Source organism: Opisthocomus hoazin, chromosome 16, assembly GCF_030867145.1.
Source record: "Opisthocomus hoazin isolate bOpiHoa1 chromosome 16, bOpiHoa1.hap1, whole genome shotgun sequence".
Lineage (NCBI taxonomy): Eukaryota > Metazoa > Chordata > Aves > Opisthocomiformes > Opisthocomidae > Opisthocomus > Opisthocomus hoazin.
The window spans coordinates 15,059,075-15,081,964 of record NC_134429.1 but is presented as its reverse complement, the minus strand read 5'-3'; the positions used below and the strand labels follow the sequence as shown (position 1 = coordinate 15,081,964).

Genomic DNA, 22,890 nt, shown 5'->3' with positions numbered 1-22,890 from the left:
GGAGCTTCCTCTGCTTCAGTTTGTGCCCATTGCCCCTTGTCCTGTCACTGGGCACCACTGGAAAGAGTCTGGCCCCGTCCTCCTGACCCCCACCCTGCAGATATTTAGAGGCATTTCTAAGGTCCCCTCTCAGCCTTCTTTTCTCCAGGCTGAACAAGCCCAGCTCCCTCAGCCTCTCCTCGTAGGAGAGATGCTCCAGTCCCCTCCTCATCCTCGTAGCCCTCTGCTGGAGTCTCTCCAGTAGCTCCTCATCTTTCTTGAACTGGGGAGCCCAGCACTGGACACAGCACTGCAGATGGGGCCTCACTAGGGCAGAGCAGAGGGGCAGGAGAACCTCCCTCGACCTGCTGGCAACACTCCTCCTCATGCACCCCAGGATCCCATTGGCCTTCTTGGCACCCAGGGCACACTGCTGGCTCGTGGTCACCCTGTCGTCCCCCAGCACTCCCAGTCCCTCTCCACAGAGCTGCTCTCCAGCCCCAGCCTGTACTGGAGCCTGGGGTTGTTCCTGCCCAGGTGCAGGACCCTGCCCTTGCCCTTGCTGAACCTCATCAGGTTCCTCTCTGCACAACTTATGGCTGGGCGAGGGCATCGCCCCGGCCCCGGGGAGGCAGCGGGGAGCCCGGGCTGCGCCTCCCGAAATGCCACGACCCTCTTGCGATATCGCTTCGATCGCACTGGTGGTTTAGCGATGCTGGAGAAGGGGGGTGCCGGCGTGGGTGCTGCCCTTTTGGGGGATTGGAGGTGGGTTGTGGTGCTCGCTCTGGGATCAAACCATCCAGGTTTGGGCAAATAAATCAGCTACTCTGTATTTTTGGAAGTCAAATTTAATGCTGGCGGCGTTATTCTGGGCAAGATAGGACTGAGCGGTGCAGCGAGCTGAGGGTGGGAGGAGGAATATCAGCCAGCTGAGCTAAATGCAGATGCTCAAGTGAGCTGCGGAGGGAGGCAAGAAAAAAGCTAAAAAAGGGGGTTCCAGTGTGATGTGTTTCTCCAATGGCTGTGACACGGGATGCTGCAAACCCCGGTGCTACCCCCCCGAAGCCTGCTAAGCGTCGCAGCCACCCCGTGCAGCCCCCTTAGGGTATTTTCGCTCTTGCCATAGCGAGTGCTTGTTGCGTTTTCTTGGAGAAAGGGTGCAAATTCAGCCCGGGGCGAGGGTGCTCGAAGGAATCCAGGCTGGACCCCAGCGATGCGCCATGTCCCAAGGCACTGCAGAGACCTCCTATCCCTTCACAACCGACTTTGTCCTCCAGCATCTCTCCCCGCCGTCCCCTTGGTCCCCCATCCATCACTCCCTGACGCTTATCTAAGCCACCGAGCATCCCGGCGAGCGGCTCCGGCAATATTGATGGTGCCGGCGTTTTTCGGGGACAGCAAACGGCCGGGTCGCCGGCGAGGTGAGAGCGTCGGGGAGGGGGGGGTAGGCAGGAGGGGGCTGCCTCTGCGACAGCGGGAAGGAGCAGGAGGTTAATGTCTCCCCGCGCCGTGGCAATCACTGTTTTTTTTTTTGTCAGGAATAAGATTTTTACTGGGGTTTATAAATAATGTAGCAGGCAGCCTCGGGCTGCCTGAGCTCGGCTCCGGTGCCTTAAATGTGGCTTTTCCTCATCCCGCGCCCTCGGTGTGGGCGCATCATTTGGGGCAGTCGCCATCGGATGCTGCCGAATCAGCATCCTTTTTCTCCCCAGCAAGAAGTGTTTGGCTTGGCTGCTCCCGCACCCCCCAGCAACTTTATATGTAGCTCCTCTCCAAAAAAAAAATTGACCCCAGGGCGCAGATAAAAAGCTGAAAGTAGGTCTAATCCCTGGAGAGAGACTATTTTCTGTGCGCCTTTTCATGGGAGCCTGTTAGCTGCCTGTAATCCCCCGAGGATGTGACCAGCCTGCGGCATCTTCCCTTGCCTGCATCCTCGGGGGGATGCGGGGGGTCCCGGCGGGCGAGCGGTGGCGTTGAAGAATGCTTTGAGCTGCGCTTTTCCCGTTCCCGTCCTCAGGTCTAATTTGGTGCTTTGCTGCTTTGCCCACATCTGTCCAGATGTGCCGGGGAACCTGTGGCTGCGAACTCCCGCTCCACGGGCATCGCCTCCACCGCTCCCCTTCCCCTGAGCATCGCCGTCCTCTGCCAGAAGAATCCCTGGAAAACCCTGCGAGCTGATACAGAAGAGCTGCTCGATCTGGGAGCAGCTCCAAGGTTTCTCCCCAAACCCACCCCAGGGCGTAAATAAAAGTTGGGAAAAATCGGATGCGTCCTTGAGAACTTCCCCTTGTTCCCAAGGCCGGAGATTTACAGCTCCGATAATTCTTCTTGCAGTTCCTTATCCCACATCCATGCCAGCATGTATTTTCTTTGCAATAAAAGCCTCAGCCTCGGCGAATAAATTTGAAGAGATGGTTTTAGTGACGGCTTTCTTTTTTTCCCCCTCTTCATAGTTAAAAAAGGGGGGAAAAGGAAAATTTGGAGTGGACACTAAGTTTTGCCCAAGTACGGAGAGAAGTGCTGGGTGGGGAGAGAGGGGTCTTCTCCCCCAGAGATGCTGGGTTTGGGGGGTTAATCCCCCAAATCCCCTTTTCCCGTGCCTGGCCTTTTAAAAAAAGACTATTCTAACCCTCCGATGGATCGCTCTGAGCTGTTCTAGCCCCCAGATACCCATCTCCCATCTGCATTGCTTTCTGCTGCCTTTTCCTTCTTTATTTTACACTAAACTTTTCCCCTCCCAGTAGCAGGAGATAAATCTGAAGACACTGGGGGACACAGGGAAGAAACAGAATCACAGAATCCCAGCATGGTGGGGTTTGGCAGGGCCCTCTGTGGGTCACCCAGCCCAACCCCCTGCCCAAGCAGGGTCACCCAGAGCAGGCTGCACAGCACCGCGGCCAGGCAGGTCTTGAATATCTCCAGAGAAGGAGACTCCACAGCCTCCCTGGGCAGCCTGGGCCAGGGCTCCGTCACCCTCAGAGGGAAGAAGTTCTTCCTCGGGTTCAGCTGGAGCTTCCTCTGCTTCAGTTTGTGCCCATTGCCCCTTGTCCTGTTGCTGGGCACCACTGGAAAGAGTCTGCCCCGTCCTCCTGATCCCCACCCTGCAGATATTTAGAGGCATTTCTAAGGTCCCCTCTCAGCCTTCTCTTCCCCAGGCTGAACAAGCCCTCCTCGGTCCCCAAAAGAGCCTTTTGCCGCTTAAAAATGACAACCCCAGCGAGCGGCTGGAGATAGGAGTTGGCAACACCATAACCAGACAGAAACCTGTGGGTGGGTTTTGCTTTCAGTCTCAGCAGACTCATAATAAATCACTAATATTTTAAAAATCTTAATGAAATATTGCAAATAAAAGTATTTCACATAAAAATATTAAAAATGAAAAGATAAACATAAATATATTGGAAATATGATAAATAAAAATCTTTTAAAATGACAAACCGGGTGCAAAGCTGCGCGTGTATTTGCAGAGGTGACCACAGGCGTCTCGTAGACGTGTGGGGGTTGTTTTTGCAGGTCACCGACGGTGGCACCATCAAGCAGAAGATCTTCACCTTCGATGCCATGTTCTCCACCAATTTCTCGCACATGGAGAATTATCGGAAGAGGGAGGATCTGGTCTACCAGTCCACCGTGCGGTAAGTCACCCCGGTGTCACCCCCTTTGACACGTCGGCTGCTTTTTAATGCCTATTTGGAGGAATTGGTCCCCGTTTTGGGGCAGCTGGGGGTATTGTGGCGATACTCGGTGTGCTGTCGGTGGGGATTCGTGGCAGTGCAAAGAAATTATCGTCTCTTCATGCGCCGTCACCAGATCTCCGAGGTCTGTCCCTACGGTCCTGCTTGTCGCTAGGGAAAAGGTGGCATCGGTGGAGATTTCCAAGGGTGAAAATGGGCAGAGAAACAGAAGGCCTGGGGGGACGGGGGGGAGAAATATATATATATAAAAAACAGGCGGCATGGAAGCTTGTCTTTACTTTTCTTCCAAGTGCGAAATCACTTGCAGAAGTGTCAGCTTTATTACTAATTACACACTTGCTTTATTGCCAGTGTTATAAAAACAAAACTGGAGCCTGAAAAAAATGTCAGGGGGAGACTTAATTCAAGGCAAACAGGCTGGGGTGATGTATTTATTTTTCACGATTTTCTTTTTTTTTGCTTTGTTTCCTTTTTAAATTAGAATTTGCTAATAGGATTTCAAAGCTCGTTTTTCCCAGCATGGGGTAATAAAAATTCTTTGTGAGGTGGGGAAAACACAGTTGTTTCCTCCAGGTGATGTGATGCTTTTCACCTGCGAAGTCCACATACGGGTTGGAAAGGGCTCCTGTCGGATGAGCATGTGTGCAAGGGTGAAATTCTTTCTAATTCTTTGGAATTTGAATTTTTGGGAGTTTTTTTGCTGTTTTTTCTGCTGTGCTCAGAGCTGTGTTTTATTATAAGCAAGAGCAATTTCATTAGGTGGCTGCATGGGAATGAATGTGAATGTAGAGTGGAGAAGAAGCAGGAAAGCAGGGCTGGAGAGGAGATGATTGGGGTTGCTAGGGAGATACTCAGAGGATGTTCAAGGGTTGCTCAGGAGGTTACATAGGGCTTGCTCAGGGGAGGCTCAGGGAGAGACTCGGGAGATGCTCAGGATGCTCAGGGCGAGGGTCAGAGGATGCTCAGGAGAGTCAGGAGATGCTCAGGATGCTCAGAGGTTGCTCGGGATGCTCAGAGGTTGCTCAGGGGTTGGTCAGGAGGATGCTCACAGGTTGCTCAAGGAATTCTCAGGAGGGTCAGGGTTTGCTCAGGGGGATGCTCAGATGATACTTAGGAAGGTCAGAAGATGGTCGGGATGCTCAGAGGTTGGTCAGGAAGATGCTCAGGGGATTTTCGGGATGGTCAAATGTTGCTGAGGGGGATGCTCAGAGGTTGCTCAGGGGATTCTCAGAAGCATCAGGGGTTGCTCAGGGGGATGCTCAGATGATACTTAAGAAGGTCAGAAGATGGTCGGGATGCTCGGGGGTTGGTCAGGAGGATGCTCAGGGGATTTTTGGGATGGTCAAGTGTTGCTCAGGGGGATGCTCAGAGGTTGCTCAGGGGATTCTCAGAAGCATCAGGGGTTGCTCAGGGGGATGCTCAGATGATAGGAAGGTCAGAAGAAGCTCAGGATGCTCAGGGGTTGCTCAAGGGGGGATGCTTAGGGCATACTCAGGGATGGGTCAGGCAATGCTCAGGGGCTGCTCAGGGGGATTCTCAGAGGTTGCTCAGGGGGATGCTCAGAGGTTGCTCCGGGAATTCTCAGGACAGTCAGGGGTTGCTCAGGGGGATGCTTAGGGCATACTCAGGGGTAGCTCAGGCAATGATCAGAGGCTGCTTGGGGGGATGCTCAGGAGATGCTTGGGGACTGCTCAGAAGATGCTCAGTCAATGATCAGAGGTTGCTCAGGAGATGCTCAGGGGCTGCTCCGCTTCTCACGTTTTGCTTCCCCACGTAGCACAGGCTCTGCTCAGTCGCTCGCTCGGATGTTGTACAAATTTCTGACACGACTAATTGTTGTTTGGCGGATGTTTCAGCAACTTCCCGAGCGGATTACACATTCCCGAACGCAACAGCCTTGTGTTCCTGCCACAAATCCAGCGGTTTCGCTTGGCGCTGGATTTGGCTGTTGCTCTCCTCTAGCAGGGAGCACCGGGAAATTTGGGGAATTTAACTGGAATAAAACATCCCCCGTGCACGGAGTGAGGGATCCTGACCAAGACCATCCCTTGAGCAAGGGGCAAGGACGTTGCACCGTCCCAGCGAGGCAAGGCAGCTGCTTTTTTTGGCTCAGAAACCTCCGTTTTTCTCCCTTTCTCCATGTATTGTAGAACTAATAGAATTTGCGAGCAGAAAATTCTGCCGCCCTAGGACCAAGCACTTAAAAGCCTTGGTAATCGTCGGCACGGTGCCGGCAAATCATCCGTGGAGCCAGGGATGTTTGCGGTAAAAGTCTTTTCATGCGGCTGCCTTTTTTTAGGAGAAAACAGCAACATGCCTGGGGAGAAAGGAGATATTTCTCGGAGGGTATGAAAAGAGCTGCTTTTCTGAATCGATGGCTTGATGCTTTATTTTGGGGGGGGGTCCCATCTTATTTTGGGCTCTGGTGAAGAAGAGGAGCAACATTGGGAAGGGTTTGGTGATGGGTCAGTTGCTTCCCGGCCGTTTCCACTCAGGTTTTCTCTCCCTTTCATTCTACCCTTCTGTATTTTCAGCTTTTTGTGGTTTTCTTAATCTTTTGAATGGCACGGTCACGTCGATGCCGTCCGACGGAGTGTTATCCCGGGCGGCGTGGCTCTTATCTGCGCGGCGCAGAGGGCTGCCGGGGCTGCCTCTTTTTATACCGGCTTTGAACGCCGCCTGCTCAGATGTGAAGAGCAAAGCCGGGAGATATCCAACCCTGGATTTTTTTTTTCCCCCTCCTCTGATTAAAAACCAACCCTCGTCGAGTAAGGCACTGCTTTATGAATATCTATATAATTTTTTTTCTTTATTTCCAGCATGCTTAGAGGACGCAAAGGACACAACAGGCAGCGTTTTGGCTTTGCAGGGCTGGGGGTCTCTTCTCTTCGGTCCCTGCCTATCGCGGAAGCCTCAGACTGACCCAGTTAGGACCATTTTACACCCAGATCCATGCGCAAACCCAAAAGGCTTGTCCCTCGCTGCGAGGGGCAGCCGCTGGGATGGAGAGGGTCCCCAGCTTGGCGGGGACCGAAACCGCTCCTGCGTGCCGCAAACGAAGGGTGTGGATGATTTCCCGCTCCGTGCGTGGGTAATTAGAGGCTGGAACAGATGGCGGAGGCTTAGCTGAAAGCGTCGCGGCCATTAAAAGGAGCTGCCAAGCGACTGTTCGCTTCGACGGGGGCTTGTTTGTGCTGGCGGGAGGCTCGCACGGCGAGGAGGAGGCGTGGGAAGGCAGCCAGGGGCTGTCGGAAAGGATCCGGCAACCCGGCGCTGGGTTTTCCGCCGGCTGGGGAAGCCCCGTGAGGCACGCGCCTGGGTTTGTCCGGAAAAGTGGGGAGGTTTAAGCTGGGGGTGGCTTTCCAGGTGCTCCGTGCAGGAATAGCCCCCATCCTTATTGCCATGGTGGGATGCAGCCAACAGGCGAGGAGGGCTGATGCTGCCGACCGGTGAGACGGGATGCTGCCGGTCAGCTAAGGGGCTCCTTTGCAGCCGGCACAATTATTTCCAGCTCCAGCAGCACCGATCCTTTTGCACATCTCTTCCTCTCATGTTTTTTTTATATCTATATAAATAATCTAGATAATATATCGACTGAAGCTTGCTTTGGGTTTGCTTGGAGTTCGGGCTTGTGATGCATTTTATCCGCCGTGGTTTGCTACAGCCGTTGCGCTGCCCACGCAGTCTGTAGTGTCCGGCACCGAGCCTGTACCATCAGCGTTTCGCAGCCGTTTAACATCCACGCTTCGTGGGTTTTTACTCTCGGCGGTGCCTTTACCTCCTGTACGCTTCTCTTTTCAATAATGCAATTACTTACCCTCCCGAGGAGCTGTCAGTGCCGGTAAAATCCAGCTGCTAAACCACATTACACAGCTCTCTCCTGCACCCTTTGCAGTTATTAATAGTTTATTGATCCCTGTCGTTGGTGAAAAGCAACCCCATCCGACGCCTCAATATCCGGATGCCAGCTGCTGCATCTCCCGGGAAAATGGGGTCGGGGTGGAGAGGGGAGCAAGCGGTGAGCCCCCGCTCTCCTCCCCAGCCTCCCTGAGGTTCGCATTTCGGACAACGGTCCCTACGAGTGTCACGTGGGGATTTACGACCGAGCCACGCGGGAGAAAGTGGTCCTGGCCTCCGGGAACGTATTCCTCAATGTGATGGGTGAGTGCAACCCCTCGCTGGGTGGGACCGGAGGGGAAAGGGCTGCGGGGTCTCTGGGTGGGGGGACAGCAGGGATTTGAGTCGTTTTCCCATCAGTGGGGACAGGGATGGGGATGGAGTTTGGGGATGAGGGTCAAGAACAGGAATGGGGATAGGGACGAGGGTGAGGATGGAGATGAGGTTGAGGATTACAGCATGACAGCATGGTGGGGGTTGGAAGGGACCTCTGTGGGTCACCCAGCCCAACCCCCTGCCCAAGCAGGGTCACCCAGAGCAGGCTGCACAGCACCGCGGCCAGGCGGGGCTGGAACATCTCCAGAGAAGGAGACTCCACAATGGGATGAGAATGAGGGTGAGGATGGAGATGGGTGGGAGTCGAGGACCCCGTGCTAACGCCCTGGCTCTGGTCCCTGGCAGCTCCTCCGACGTCCATCTCGGTGCTCGCCGCCGACACGCCAGCGCCCTTCAGCCGCTACCAGGCGCAAAACTTCACCCTGGTGTGTGTGGTCTCCGGTGGCAAGCCTGCCCCACTGGTGAGCCCCCAGAAGGTTTTCTCTTTCATATATATATATATATATGTATATGTATGCATGAAGCAAACATTAAAAAAATATATATATGAAATATATATGTGCTGCTTTTGGAGGCAAAAAAAGGTAAATGGCTGCCTGCTACCCAAGTCTTGCCCTGGAGCATCTTCCCATGGGGACCTTGCGATGGAGCTCCATCCAAAGCTGCCCACAGGGATGGGGTGCTGGGGATGTCCAGGGTGGTGGCTGTCCCCACGGGGCTCACCATCCCTTTTGTCTCCACGCAGGTGTACTTCAAGCGGGACGGGGAGCCCATCGAGGCCACCCCGCTGCCGGAGCCGCCGGCCGGCACCGGGAGTTGGGCACCCCGTAACCTCCTTCACCGCGACTTGGATGACACCAAGGTGCCGAAATCGCTGGCGGCCGAAGGGGAGGTGGGCGGCGGGCGACCTCTGTCCACAGCAGACCCTCCCCGGGGGCTGGCGGCCGAGCGGGGTCCCGTCACCGAAACCATCCCCGAGACGGTGGTGAGCCGGGAATTCCCGCGATGGGTGCACGTGGCGGAGCCCATCTACTATTTCCGCCACACGCACGCGCCTGTCAGCGACGGGACGGTGGAGGCGCGGGCCACCCTCACCTGGACCCTGAACCCCCAAATCGACAACGAAGCGCTCTTCAGCTGCGAGGTGAAGCACCCGGCGCTCTCCATGCCCATGCAGTCCGAGGTGACGCTCGGTAAGCGCGGCCGCCGTGGCTGGGTTTGGGGGGGTTTCTTAGGGTTTTTTACAATTTTTTTTTGCCTTTTTTTCCCCTTTTTTTTTTTTTTTTTTGCATTTTTGCATTTTTTTTTTCCACTTTTTGCATTTGTGCACTTTTTCTTTTCTATTGGGCTTTTTCAGGCACCCACGGACCAAAGCAGGGTGCCATGTAGGGCTGCCTGATGATAGAAGGAGGCAATGTCAAGGGCTCCCCAAAAGCAGGGCTGAGGGCAGCGGGGTTTGGGGCAAGAGAAGGGGTTTGTGTTGTGTGTTGTAGGGGAGGCAGAGCAGGAGGGGCTGCGGGGAGCAGGAGGGCAAGGATAGTTTGGGGGGGCTGCTGGGACTGGGTGCTGGTAATAGAGGTGCTTGGGGGAGGGTGCTGTGGGGTCTGTGGGGTGCAGAGCCCCTCGTGCATAGGGGAGGTAAGGAAAGAGGCTGTGGGGCTGCTTCCCCCCAAGTCCTCATAGCCTCAGGCTGCCCCATAAAGGGGAGCAAGACCTGGCCCACAGAAGGGGGTGCAGGGGGGGGCCCTCAGCCATGGGGGATACTATAGGGCTGGGGTTGGGAAGGGGCTGTAGACAGATAATGGGGGTTTGTGGGGATGTGTGGGGCTGGTAGAGGGGAACTAAGGTTCCTGGGGTATCAGAGCAAGGGAGCGATGTCAGTGGCAGGAGGTAATGTGGGCACCGCTCTAGATCTGAGGGCGGGGGGCGGGGGAGGGGGCTACGCTGGGAGGAGCCCCCTTGGCGAGAAGGTGATGGATGTTTAGATGTAGCAGGTGGAGGAATAGGACTGGGGACTGGGGGGGTTGGGCAATGAGGGGCTGGTCTTGGGGGGGGGAAGCCAGGTCTGTGCTGGGTGTAGGGATGAGCAGGAAGGGGGGTGTTAGTGCTGGGAGTGAGGGCTGTGTTGAGGGACCTGGTGTTTGGTAGGTCTTTGCCTGCAGGGCAAGGAAGGAGGTAGCCCCTTAATGTTACCTCCTCTGGGGTATAACTCTGGAAGAGGATGGGACCAAGGAGCTGCCCTGGACTGGGGTCATATTGGGGTGGAGGGAGGGGGACACCTTCATCCCATAGTCATGTCACTTCCATCCATGCACACCCAGTCCCAGGAGGCCGGAGGACATGCCATGAACCTTGTTGGCCATCACCACCTAACTCATCCCAGTGAGGACTGCTGGAGAGGGACCAGGCTGGCTCCTGCATAAGGCAGCCTGTGGGACTGATGAGGCTCCAGCTGTGATAGGGTGGTGGGACTGAGGCCCTAGAAGAGCAGAAGTTCCCCAAGTGACCATGGGAGCTGGTGAACAGAGTAGCCCCTCATTCTGCCCCACCTTGGCTAGTCAACTAACCCCTAAGTAAGGCTGGGAGATTCTCCTCCCTTCTCCTGGTTCCCCATAAGAGGAGGCTGAGCTCTCCACCAGGGTTGCCCCAGCTTCAGAGCACCCTCCTGGGTAGGCTGCTCCAGCCTTTCTCCCCTCAAGAAGGCTAGACTTTGCTCCTGGCCAAGTAGGGCACTTGGCTCGCTGCGTCAGCAATGATGCACCATCTCCTGGAGACCTTCGCCTCATTGGTTTTCCACCCATCTTTGGCACTGGCTTCATTGTGCACAAGCCTCTCAGTGCTGGTGCTCTAGCTCTTTTCCTTCAGCTCATCAACCACCTCGATTAGTGGGAGGTCGGTGGCAATGAGGAGGTCAATGCGAGGTTGGCAGACAACAAGGAGGGCAGCAGCTCTCTTGCTAATAGAGGGTTCTCTGTTATCTGTTCCTCCCCACCGAGCATTAAAGCTCTCTTCCAGCATACAACTGGCCAAAAAACAAGTCTTGCATTTTTCACACGTTCTGCAGCTTAGGTGGTCTCTGGGGCTCCCTGTGAGACCAAGACTTTGGTTGCTGCTTCATCCCCAGTAGCTCCAATACCTGTAAGGGCAAAGCTCACTCCCCATTGCCCCCCAAATCTGCACCCCACTTCATCTCCTAAGAAGCCTCCAGCCTGTGCACCTCACTGGGCACCCCCCACCACTATCCACACCCAGGTTTTTGGCACCGTCACGGCAGATCCCCCATTAACCCATCCCTACATATAAGTAGCATACATGCACACTATATACACTCAGTAAAAGCTGCATTGAAACCAAGTCAAACCACTGGCTTTGGTACAGAAAGCTCTCTTTTGGTCCAAACCATAGCATGGAGCAATCCTGTGCAGCCCATCACACCTGCTGCAACACCGGAGGGCTGGATTTTTCATGGAGATTGCAGTCCAGGTGCACAACTGTAGTCTCTGGCACGCATCCTTGCAGAGCATCCTGGGGCATGGATGCCCTCTTTCCAAGGGCCAGCATCCACCACTGCAGACTGGTGTGTTTTCTGGTGGCCATTTGTCCCTTTGTGTCATGCTGGAGTGATGGCCAAGCTCAGCCTGTCCCATCCATGGCAGTGCTTGAATATACAAAGGATGAGACACCCATTTTTGGCAAAGTACAACCCCCTTCCCGCCCATTTTTCCCATCCAGCCTGCAAAAGGCTCCTTCCATGCAAAGCCCAGGCAGGTCCTGGGGCTGTCCCATCCCACCCATGGCCCAGGAGGGACATCCAGACAACCCTGACACAACTGGGAGCAAGGAGCAGACTCAGCGTGGTGTCACCCCACCATGGCTGGCTGCATCACTGCTTCTCCCCCCAATGCACCAGGCAAGGGCATCCCATGGCATGGGAAAAGGGGTCCCCTCCTCTTTACAGGGCTGTGCTTGGCATTTTGTGCCAGCAAGACTCTGTGGCTGTCTCCCACGCTGACAGCACTTGTGCATGACTCACCGAGGTCACCTTGTCCTGGGGATGCTTTTCTGAGGTGCCCATCTCCATGGCTTCAAATCAGCCTGACTCCTCTTGACCCCTGTATCTGAGCAGAGAGGGGCTTAGTTAGGAAACATGTCCTTCACCATCAATGCATCCCGTTACAGTTGTCTATCAATCTTGCAGTGCTCCTGTTCATCTGCCTGCAGGGCCCTTGCCTACTTGTCTATCAGTCATTTGGACGTCCGTCAGCCAGTCCATCAATCACCCAGCCATCAGCCCCCACCTGGGCTGGCACACACTGTGCCACCTCCTCACCATGATCGTTCATCAAACCATCATTAACCCTGGCCAAGGGCACCCACTGGCACCAGAAACCCCTTACTCGGCTGATATCCCTTCTCATTCCCTTCCCTTGCAGTTGCTCCTAAGGGCCCGAAGATCACGATGACCCCGACCAGAGCCCGCGTTGGAGACACCGTGCGGATCTTGGTGCAGGGCTTCCAGGTCAGCATCCCCATCGCCATGGGGCGATGCCGTGCCAACAGACAGCCTTACATCCGTGCCAGCACTTTATGCGGTTGGCTTAGTGGCCTTGGGTTGCACCATGGTGCCTCACTGGTGCATGCCTGGGCATTTTGGCTCTACCACGTCCTTGCTCCATGTGCAAGACGGGGTTTGATCACACCCTACACCCATCTCACAGCTCCCCCATCTCCCCACAGAATGAAGTCTTCCCCGAGCCCCTCTTCACCTGGACACGGGTGGGGAGCCGGCTTCTCGACGGCAGCGCTGAGCATGATGGCAAGGAGCTGGTGCTGGAGCGGGTGCCAGCTGAGCTCAACGGCTCCATGTACCGCTGCACTGCCCAGAACCCCCTGGGCTCCACCGACACCCACACCCGTCTCATTGTTTTCGGTACGGCAACACTACGGGGGTGACCCGTTCCTCCATAAATCCTCACTTATTTCCCCCCCCAGTAAAACTGTCTCTCTGCTATTTCTTTCCCATTAGAAAACCCAAATATTCCCAGAGGAACAGAGGACTCCAACGGTGAGTGGTGGCAACACCAGTATTTCAACCTGAAACTCCCCAGGGAGGGAAGGACCATACAGAGAGGATCTCTCCTTGCCTGGCCCCAAGCCCTCGAATGTCTCTCCTTGCCTGGCCCCAAGCCCTCGAATGTCTCTCCTTGCCTGGCCCCAAGCCCTCGAATGTCTCTCCTTGCCTGGCTCCAAGCCCTTGAACATCTCTCCTTGCCTGGCCCCAAAGCCCTTGAACAGCTCTCCTTGCCTGGCCCCCAAGCCCTCGAATGTCTCTCCTTGCTCGGCCCCCAAGCCCTTGAACATCTCTCCTTGCCTGCCCATAAGCTCTTGAACGTCTCTCCTTACTTGGCCCCAAGCCCTTGAATGTCTCTCCTTGCATGGCCCCAAGTCCTTGCCCTTGGCAGCAGGGATGTCCTCGCACCAGAAGGTGCCCCGTGGGTGCTCCCTGCAGCATCCCTGACCTGCTGCCCCACCCCACACAAGCTCCACAGCAAGTTTAGAAGGAGGGTCCCACCCCAAAAAAAGGTGGTGACCCCATCGTGCTTTGAACCCAAGTGGCAGGACACAGGTTCCTAAACTCCCCATCCCTTTTCTCCTCCTGACTAGGTTCACTTACTGGCCACTGCGGCTTCAGACTAGTTTTGGCACTCACCCTAACAGTGATCCTGGAGCTCACGTGAAGCTTCGCCTGCCTCTCCCTCCTCCTCCTCTTCCTCCGTATGGCTCCACCTGGCATTTACACCTCCGTCAATCAGTTCTCTTGCTCTTTCTCTTTTTTTTTTTTTCTATACTATTTACAGTCTCGGTCTCTTTCTGTCTGTGTCTTGGCTTCCTCAGACAATTTAATTAAAAGGAAAAAGAAAAATCTCTCCTGGTAGAAGGCTGTCTTTAATGTTTTGCCTTATACTGGGGTACCCAGAACCATTTTGGGGTACCCTGAGGCTTTGCAAGGTCTTGTGGGGGGTGTCTATTATGCATGGGCCAGATTTACCCTGAAAAAAAAAATCCATTTAAACCATTCCCACTGCACCGAGTTGCTCCAGGTCTCAGCTCCCTGGGGTAGGGACCGCATGTGTCCCCAGCGTGAAGGACGCTGGGGACAAGTCCTACATGTGAACGGTGGTGCTGGGAGCCAGAACGCTGCGGATCACTGACCTTATACCCCAGGACCCTGATCGGGGCAAATCGCCTTTGCTGGAAGACGGGCTCCGTGCACAACACTTGTCCCGGGCTGGACGGTCAATCTCTAGTGACAGGCAGCTCCCAACCCAAAATGTCAGCGCTCACACATGAGCGGGCAGCACGCGTCCCGTCGGGCAGCGCCGGCACGGAATCACCAGCCGAGTTTAAAGCGCTGCACCCGCGTTTGGTCCCTCCTCATCCCTCTTGGCTAATTGTCACTGTGGAAACAGGTAACGGTCCGGCACGGTCAGATCCTGGCCATTCCTGCAGTACCCCCATGCTGCTGGGCACATCCCAGTACGGCATTAATCCTGCCGTATGATAGCTTTTGCAAAAACCAGGTGGTTTTGGCCCAATCCTGCCAGATGCTGAGGGAGGCCAGCGGTTTTTCCCAGCTGCTTTCCCTCCCTGCGGTCCCCCAAGAGCATCCAGCCAGCATCCCTGGGGAGCGGATGCAGGGGAAGAGGAGCCCAAGGATGGGGCACTCCCTTGCCTTTTCCTCCAGGAACCCTTAATCCTAGAGGATTAGCCAGCAGCCGTGTGGCGCTTCATCTTTCCAAAGCCTCGTACGAGCGCTAAGCGTTATTATTACTATTATGATTAATTATTATTAAGCAGATTCAGTCCCTACCATGCTCCATTGCCAACCTCGCGGTGAGTGATTTCCCAGCCTCAAAGGAGCCAAACACACACGCGGCGGCTCAGGAGTTTCTTCCCGTCCGCAAAAGCACACGGTTCTATAAGTTGGTCTGGAAGCAATGCGGGGACAGACTGGGGCTGACTGGGATGTGGGAGGATCAGTGGCTCCACTTTCATCCCAAAGCAACAGCATCCAAGCATCCGGATCCCTTCGGACCAGCTGCCTGAAACCCTGCTCCATCCCCAACCGCGGTCCTTGCTCCAGCCCATTGCACCTCCCAGGGTGAGAAGGGAATCTTTATTTTTTAGAAGACCCTTTGTTTTTTAGGGGAACCTTTACTTTTTAGGAAAATCTGCATGACTCTGTTCACCCCCACGCTACCGAGCAGGCAGGAGAGCCCCCCCACCACAGCACGGATGCTTCTCGCTCTTCTCACTGGATTAGGGATGCTCCAGGGGCCTCATCCCAACGCGATTAAACCACCATTCGGCCTTCTCGCTTCAAAAAAAAAAAAAGAGAATTTACAGACACCCAAACCTCCATTTAAATGCAAATGTGGCAATTTTAGCCCGGAACCATGGAAATGAGGAGTGTTACAGTGGCAGTGCCACCATCATCCGGCTCTGCTTGGTGTCCTCTCAGAAGCGACGTGACCTCCCCATGTAGCAGCTGGCAGAGGACCGGTGAGCTCGGAGGTCCCACATCCCAAATCCCCCCCTCTGTGTGCATTCAGGATGCTTCGCTCTTTCCTATGGTGGTGGCTCAGGCTGTAGGCTGGGACCTTCTCAGCACCACCACAGCCAAAGCAATGACCAAGAGGACACAGGAGCCTCTCCTCATTTTGGGTAAAGATGCTGCCTGGTTTCCCAAAGTCCCCCCAAGCCCCAAAAGCGAGGGACACAAGGATGTGCCATCCCACCAAAGCAGCAATCCAAAGAAAACCATCCATGCCGTGCTGGACCTTGCCTTCACCTCCTGCCCCCTCTGATCCTTCACCCACCACCTACCAGCCCTGCCTCAACCACCACCTTCCCAAAGGACAATCAATTAAATCCCTGGCTCCCCCCTACCACACACCCCGTTGTTTGAGGACCTGGCAGTGAATAATGGAGGAGGCTGGAGGGGGAAAGAGCTGCTCAGGTTGTTTCATTATTGATGAGAGATGACAGATCCGTGGCTGACAACCTGCCTAAGAGATATGATTAGCTTGTAAAAAATTAATCGTGCTTCTTAGGGATGACGCGAGCTGAAAACCCCAAGGAACGGCGTTATCGATGTTCCCTAATTTCAGGGGACTTTGAAAAGGTTTTAGCAAAATTTGGAAGAGGCAATTACATTCAATTAGAGTCACAAGTGCCGAGACGTCACCGCTGCTCGGAGACACCACGGCCGCATCCCCTGCTCCCCTACGCTGCTGCTCGTCCTCCTTACCTCAAGGCAGACATAAATACACACTTCTACGTCGGACCTGCATTTTGGCATGGGGATCCTCCTGCCTGACATCATCCCCTGCAGCTCAAGCTCAGCAGTCAGGCTCTGATCCCCTCCTCCTGCCATTTGCGAAGGCAGCAGCAACCAGACCACGCTGCCTGCCGAAAACGTCCCCACCTCCTCCTGTGCACCCTGTTTTGCCCTCCCAAGGTTCATAAAAATCCACCAATAATGAGGACAACAGTGCTCATCCTGGCATGCACCCGGAGGCAGGGTTTTGGCAGCCCAACCCTGCATCTCTTAAGGGTGCAACACATCCAAACCCCCAGCCCTTTGGGATATTGGGAGGGGTGGGGAGGGCACAAAACCAGGGATGCTCCGGCTCGACAGGGCTGGGAATGCCAGCAGAAGCGATGGTGGGCTTGCTCGGTGCTTCCCCTGCCTCCCCCACCTCATTACCAGGCAGTTACTGCCGTGGCCGGGTTCACAGGGCCACCGAGCGCATGCATAATTCATATTTCCCAGCTCACAAACGCAAGGATCTTTGCAGATCTACCTGCCGATTAAAAACTGCAGCTTTGAGAGATGTCCAGACCCTCTGCCAATTAGCTGAGCCCTGAAACACATGCCCAGCCCTGATGCACACCCCCGTTACCTGAACTCCAGCCTCGGCTTTGGGACCCTCCGCGTTTGCAGGCAGGAGGGAAACACCTTCCCTGAGGTTTTGGCCAGACCAAGCTCCCCAGCGATAGATTTTGGGTGCCCATGCCAAATAGGATGGAGGGGAGCATCTGGGTGGGTTTTGGCTTGTGGGGTTTTGGTCCCTGGCCCAAGCTCAAGATTCAGTCTAGCAGGGTGCATCAGTCCAGCCCTTAACCTAAATACCCTTATTCCCCCAGCCTCTTTACTGCTGCGTTTCCCCACGCTGCACCCATACAAGATGGCAACTTCCCGAACATCCCCCTAAAAGCTGCTGGTGGGCTCTCCCTGTCACAGTAGGGATGTGCACAGGGGTCCCCAACTGCCAAGCCAGCATGGGGACTTTACCCCTCTGCTGCTTTTCCATACTCTTTCTGTATATATATACAAATATTACACTATTTAACATGCAGTCCTCCACCTAGCGAGCATCCACGGCAAGTCCAGTGGCAGATATACAACCATCTCCAACCCCTTCAGCACCACCACGGTCCCTATGCAAAGCTGTCAGGTGAAATTCAGCATCTTAGCACTTGCAGATGCTGGTGATGGCGGGGAACATGCCCCAAGGAGGTTCAGATGCTCCTTCCCATCGCAAAAGGCAGTGCCTGAGCTCACGCAGCGGCTGGTGAAGATCAGCTACTGCACAGGAGGTGAGTTGGGAGGCTGTGGACACCAGGTATGAGCTCACGAGCACCCACCACCCATTAAGGACCCGTGGTAAGACCTCCTCCTGCCACACGTACCCATGACCCATGCAGCTGGGACCCATCGCACCCAGACCTCATACAAGGGGTTGTTTTAGCACCACCTGGGCTCATTTCTCCAGCAAATCCCGGATCAGGAGCAAGCTACTGGGGAGCGAGTCCCTGCATACAAACAGGAGCAGCCGCCTACCTCCACCCGCATTCTGGCTGTTTCTTTGCCGCCTCGTGGGGCCTCATTTCTTTATGCATCTCTCAGCATGTGATATGTTCCCTCAGGGAAAAGGAAATTAATTTTACCCCTTTGAATTCAGCTCACTTAGCAGCGGTTGTGGAGGGATGCGATTCCCCAGGCACCCTCCTCGCCCCACCATCACGGTCCAGGCATGGGGACCCGGCTGCCTCGGGGATGATGGGGATGACAATTCCCCTAAATCTTTGAAATTCAGATCAGGACCAGACACATCACTGACATAGTTCCAGGGGGAGAAAGAAGCAAGTTTGACACTGTCTGGCATCCCCCGTGCCTCAGTTTCCCCACAGCAACTCTAGTCCCCACAGACATCCCACACACAGCAGCATATCACTTTGAAATGACGACTCACGTGTCTGCTTTCCCTTCCCATCCCAAATTTCTTCTTGGTCTCAATGTTTTTTCTCCCTTTCCCTTGCTCATCCCTCTCCCCGTGCACATGGATGCAGGTCTCTCAGCACGGCAGCCACCGGCTACAGTTTCACCCCTGTCTTTGTTTACTCTTTGGTGCTGGACTTTTCCCCCTCCCAAAGCCCTGAATTCCTTTCCCACCAGCTGTTAATCCCCCTACCACTTCCAAGCTGGCCTCAAAGAGACCCCAGAAGCTTTCGGGGTGTTTCCTGTCACCCTTCGTTAGCTTACATGCCGCAAACGAAGGCCACTGAATTAGTCACCCACGTCTGCCACGGAGCAGCTGCTCGGCGTCCGACCAAAGGTCTGCCCAGCACCGGGCTGCTTCTCCCTCCCTTCCCCGCGCTTGCACCCAGGGACGAGGGAACTTTCCTGCACAAAACAACTGATTTTCCCCTTCCATTGCACGCTCGCCTTTAAACAGCAAAAGAAACAAGGAGTCAGCACCATCAAGCTGCTCGGAGGAGATACTTTTCCTCCCTTTGTTCTTCCTTTTGCTTTTCTCTGAGCGCCTCTGTTTACCAGGCTAATAAAGCGGGCTCTGTGCCGCCAGCTCCGGGCTGCACCTTTTCCCCGGAGCCCAGCCCATTCCAAACGTGCAAAGCTTCTCCGGAAACCTCCTGCCAGCTTTGCCCGCTCAAAGTCACCTTGCCCCAAACCTTCAGCTCCGTGCTCTGGGCTCGCTCGGCAATCATTAATCGGCTTCTCTGCATTCCTGGCATGGAAAAATGCCCCAACAGGTAACCCTGCCCTGGCAGTCCGACATGCAGCTGGCCGGCAAGCTGGTCCTCTCCGCCGCCGCTCTGCTCCTCCTGACTTTGGTGTACAGGTTTTATAAGTCCCGCTCGCTTGCTGGGGACAAAATCCCGCCGGCTGACGTGGGAGGAGAGCCGAGGGAAAACGCTGCCCGGGATGGGGACGGTGCGACGGGTCTGCGGCACAGGAGGGTGTTTGGCGAGGAGGTAAGGAGGGATGGTGGGGGTGGACAAACGACCAGCCAAGCGAGCATCCCTGGGACAGAGTGGACACCTCCTCAGGAGGATGGGGTGCCAAGGGCTGAGGAGGAGGAAGAGGAAGGAGACGAGATGGTTTCTGAACCGGGGCTGATTCGTGGGAGAGCAGGGGTGGCCGGGAGGGGAAGCGAGCTGAGAAATAAGATGGGAAATACGTTGGGAAGCAAGCCAGGAATCGAGCTGGAAAGTGATCCAGGAAGCAAGTCAGGAAGCGAGCCGGGAAGCGAGCTGGGAAATGAGCCAGGAAGTGAGCTGGGAAGCGAGCCGGGAAACGATCCGGGAAGTGAGCTAGGAAGCAAGCCAGGAATTGAGACGGGAAGCGAGCTGGGAAGCAGGCTGACAAGCAAGGCGGGAAGCGAGCCAGGAAGTGAGCTGAGCTCTTACGACCCTGGGGACGCAGCCGAAACGCTGACCAGCCACAGGGAGCAGGGCACGCTTGCCCCGAGCACCGGGCTTTCCCCTGGGGTTGCTAATGCCCGGACGGCAGGTGATGGACGCGCCCAAAACACGGAGCAGGATTTGGCCATCAGAGGCATGAGCCAGGAGGCCGAGGGGCGCAGGGGGATAATCCAGACACTCAGCATCACCTCGGACCTGGGACTAACGATGACGGCAAGCAGCATGGGGTCGGACACTTCCTACTCTTTCTCCTCGGTCGCAAAGATCCAGGTGGAGGAGAACTACATTGCCGAGCGACGGGCAAAGGATGGGACTGGGCAGCTTGTCCCTGGCCTCAAAGGCAAAGTCTATGACTACTATGTCCAGTCCATCTCCCAGTCGGTGTTGAAGAGGAGGTCTCTCCCCTACATCCCTCCAGAAACATCCCGGCGCCGCAGCTCAGAGCGGGTCAATGAAGAGCTGCAGAGCTTTGCAACCCAGAAACTGGACTCAGCTTCAGCAAAGCGAGATCCCACCACCCCATCCATAGTTCCACCACCTACTGGGAGCTTGGACATCTCCCCTGAACCACCACCTCCTGGCCGCAAGGATAGCATCCTCCAGATTACTGACAGCCCCCACCTCCAGGTGCCCATTGAGGGGTTTGGGATCACAGCACCAGCCAGCACACCGCCAGCAAGCCCCCAGCCGGAGCTGGTGGCCAGCACTGAGCTCTTCCAGATGCCAACACCCACCCACCTGAACCTGGGGAACTGCTACGAGGTCCTCTGCACAGCCAAGGCACAGAAGCTGGGCCAACTCCAGGATGCCGCCTACAAGGTGATGAGCAACAACTATCTGCAGGTGCTGAGGACACCCTCCATCTACGGCTGTCTCAATGCCGGCGAGCGAGAGGTCATCCTGCGGCAGAGGATGAAAGGGAAGATGTATGTGGCTGTGGCGGACATCAACGTGCAGGAGCCCGGCCTCCACACGAGCCGCCTCTGCTACTATGATGATGGAGGGGACTGCTGGCGTCACCTTTGCCACGTGCCACCGGAGGTGGTCTCCCGGGGGTGTGCCATGTGCAGCATGTTCAACTACCTCTTCGTGGTGGCTGGCTGCGAGGGCATTGGCCAGGCGCAGAGACCCTCCAACCGTGTCTTCTGCTATGACCCCCTGACCAACATCTGGAGAGAGATCTGTCCCCTGAACCAAGCACGGCCCCACTGCAAGCTTGTGGCCTTGGATGGCCACCTCTACGCCATCGGCGGTGAGTGCCTCTACACAGTGGAGCGTTATGACCCCCGGCAGGACCGCTGGACCTTCACTGCTCCCCTGCCCCATGACACCTTTGCCGTGGCCCACACAGCCACGGTGTGCGATGGGGAGATCTACGTGACAGGAGGCACCTTGCGCTACATGCTTCTGCGCTACACTGCCCGCACAGACAGCTGGAGCATCAGCCCAGTCAGCGGCGGCAAGGACAGGACAGCTGAGATGGTGAGCACCAATGGCTTCATCTACCGCTTTGACCTCCACCGCAGCACGGGCATCAGCGTCTACCGCTGTGGAGCCAAGGCCAAGCTATGGTATGAGTGTGCTGCCTACGCCATGCCCGACCCATCTGGCTTCCAGTGTGCTGTGGTGCGCAGCCTGGTGCACTGTGTTGGCCGGCACTTCCACATACGCTTCTTGGCCGACCACATCTCACCACGCTTCGGGACCAAGGAGCTGCAGCCCTTCCCATCACCCCACGGCAGCCTCCTCCCAGCTGTCCTGGTGCTGCCGGAGGGAGCAACAGCGCAAACACAGGTTTGAATGACCCATACTGGGATCTCATGCAACAGTGGTGGTGGCTCAGATGTGACATGATGGTGAAAGCTGGTAGAAGAAACCACCGGCCTACTCTGGCCACATACCATGGGACCAAGGCTACCAGGGCAGTGTCACCCATAACTACCTTAACACAGACATCCTCCCAGTCCCTGTAAGTAAGGAAGGAGACAAACTGCCCTTGGATACTGCCGGTAAACCTAGCGTTGAAGATACAAGGAAGAGCAAAGCAGGAGCTGGGTGGACTCGTTTGCTTAGAGGTATTTAAACATAGGCGTACTTGCTCGGATGCAAATAAACCATGGTTCACTGCAGGCTCCCAGCTGTGCACTGCCCAATGAGTAGCTGCTTTACACACCGGTTGTTTAATATTGACCCAGGCACGCAACACATGGGGGGGTTTAGGGTGGAGGAACACAGCAGGGAGGTTTGATCCCTAAGGAGGTGTCACCCAAAGGTCAGCCCCATTGGCATCGAGCCAGCGTTGAGCCGTTGGGCTTGACCACACACCCCACCCCAGGGTTGGAGGCTGGGGGCCAGAGGGTGCACTGCTCCTACCAGTGCCCCATTATCTGTTACCTCCTCCTCAGCACAGAATTATACGTATATTTATATGCAGGCAATGTAAATAGGCACTATAGATTTAAAGACAGCTGGTGTTAAATGAAATTAAAGTGAACATTTGGTAAAATTAACCACGGGCTACTGTTGCACATCATTCCAAGCCGTAGCCAAGCCTAATGGGAACAAAGAGGCCGATGCATGTTTTACATCGCTAATTACTGCACAAACAATGTCTCCGAGGAGGCAACCAAAAGCAAACCAGTGTCCTGGATGTGAGCAGCCAGTTTTTCATCCTCTTTTACCCGAGTTTCACCGAGCTCACTCTGCCACCTCTGTGTCCTGCCAAAAGCCTACTTTGGGTAATTGCATTTTCTTCCTCTCTAGCCATTAGCAAAACGGCTCGTCATCTGTCATCTGAAAGCCCCAGACGGACAAAACAGCTCCTAGACGGACAAAACCCTCCTGTACCTGCCTCCTTGGTGGCAGCAGGTCATGAGCACAGAGTCATGGATGCCCTTGAAGTGCTGTGAGATAAGAGCTGGTGCTGGAGCAGCCCATGGTATCAACATTTACACCTTGCTGCTCATGGTGGTTTAGGAGAGCTTAGGTTAACGTTCTCTCAAAGTGCTCCCAGAAGTATTTATTACTTCTCTTGGTCACTGCCCGGAGGCCTCACTTTTCTGCCTTCAAGGGCTTCCTATGAAGATCAGTGCCATACACCCACATTAGGAGACCTTGGGAGCCTGCATTAATTAACCCAGCCTCTAAGGCTTGCTCATTAGCCATAGCACGTTGCTTCTGCTCAAGGAGGGTG

At 55.3% G+C, this 22,890-nt stretch overlaps 2 protein-coding genes across 4 annotated transcripts in view; both read left to right on the top strand.

Moving 5' to 3' along the window:
- The window catches only part of IGSF21 (immunoglobin superfamily member 21), a 42,219-nt gene extending 28,387 nt beyond the window's left edge, over positions 1-13,832 (top strand). The window contains exons 3-10 of the mRNA XM_075437415.1: positions 3,493-3,614; positions 7,717-7,835; positions 8,253-8,368; positions 8,653-9,100; positions 12,341-12,426; positions 12,645-12,837; positions 12,934-12,972; positions 13,572-13,832. Coding sequence (XP_075293530.1) covers positions 3,493-3,614; positions 7,717-7,835; positions 8,253-8,368; positions 8,653-9,100; positions 12,341-12,426; positions 12,645-12,837; positions 12,934-12,972; positions 13,572-13,645 — 1,197 coding nt within the window. The 3' untranslated portion in view covers positions 13,646-13,832. The remainder of the gene's footprint in view (positions 1-3,492; positions 3,615-7,716; positions 7,836-8,252; positions 8,369-8,652; positions 9,101-12,340; positions 12,427-12,644; positions 12,838-12,933; positions 12,973-13,571) is intronic.
- Positions 13,833-18,992: 5,160 nt separating this feature from the next.
- Positions 18,993-22,264, top strand: KLHDC7A (kelch domain containing 7A). 3 transcript variants are annotated; one of them, XM_075437414.1, is made up of 2 exons: positions 18,993-19,247; positions 19,962-22,264. In XM_075437414.1, exons 1-2 carry the CDS (start codon positions 19,014-19,016, stop codon positions 21,495-21,497), a joined length of 1,770 nt encoding a protein of 589 aa, XP_075293529.1. In that variant the 5' UTR covers positions 18,993-19,013; the 3' UTR covers positions 21,498-22,264. The 3 variants fall into 3 exon arrangements, with proteins under 3 accessions (XP_075293529.1, XP_075293528.1, XP_009940083.2); XM_075437413.1 differs by having other exon boundaries at positions 19,815-22,264; XM_009941781.2 differs by having other exon boundaries at positions 18,993-22,264.
- The last annotated feature ends 626 nt before the right edge of the window (positions 22,265-22,890 follow it).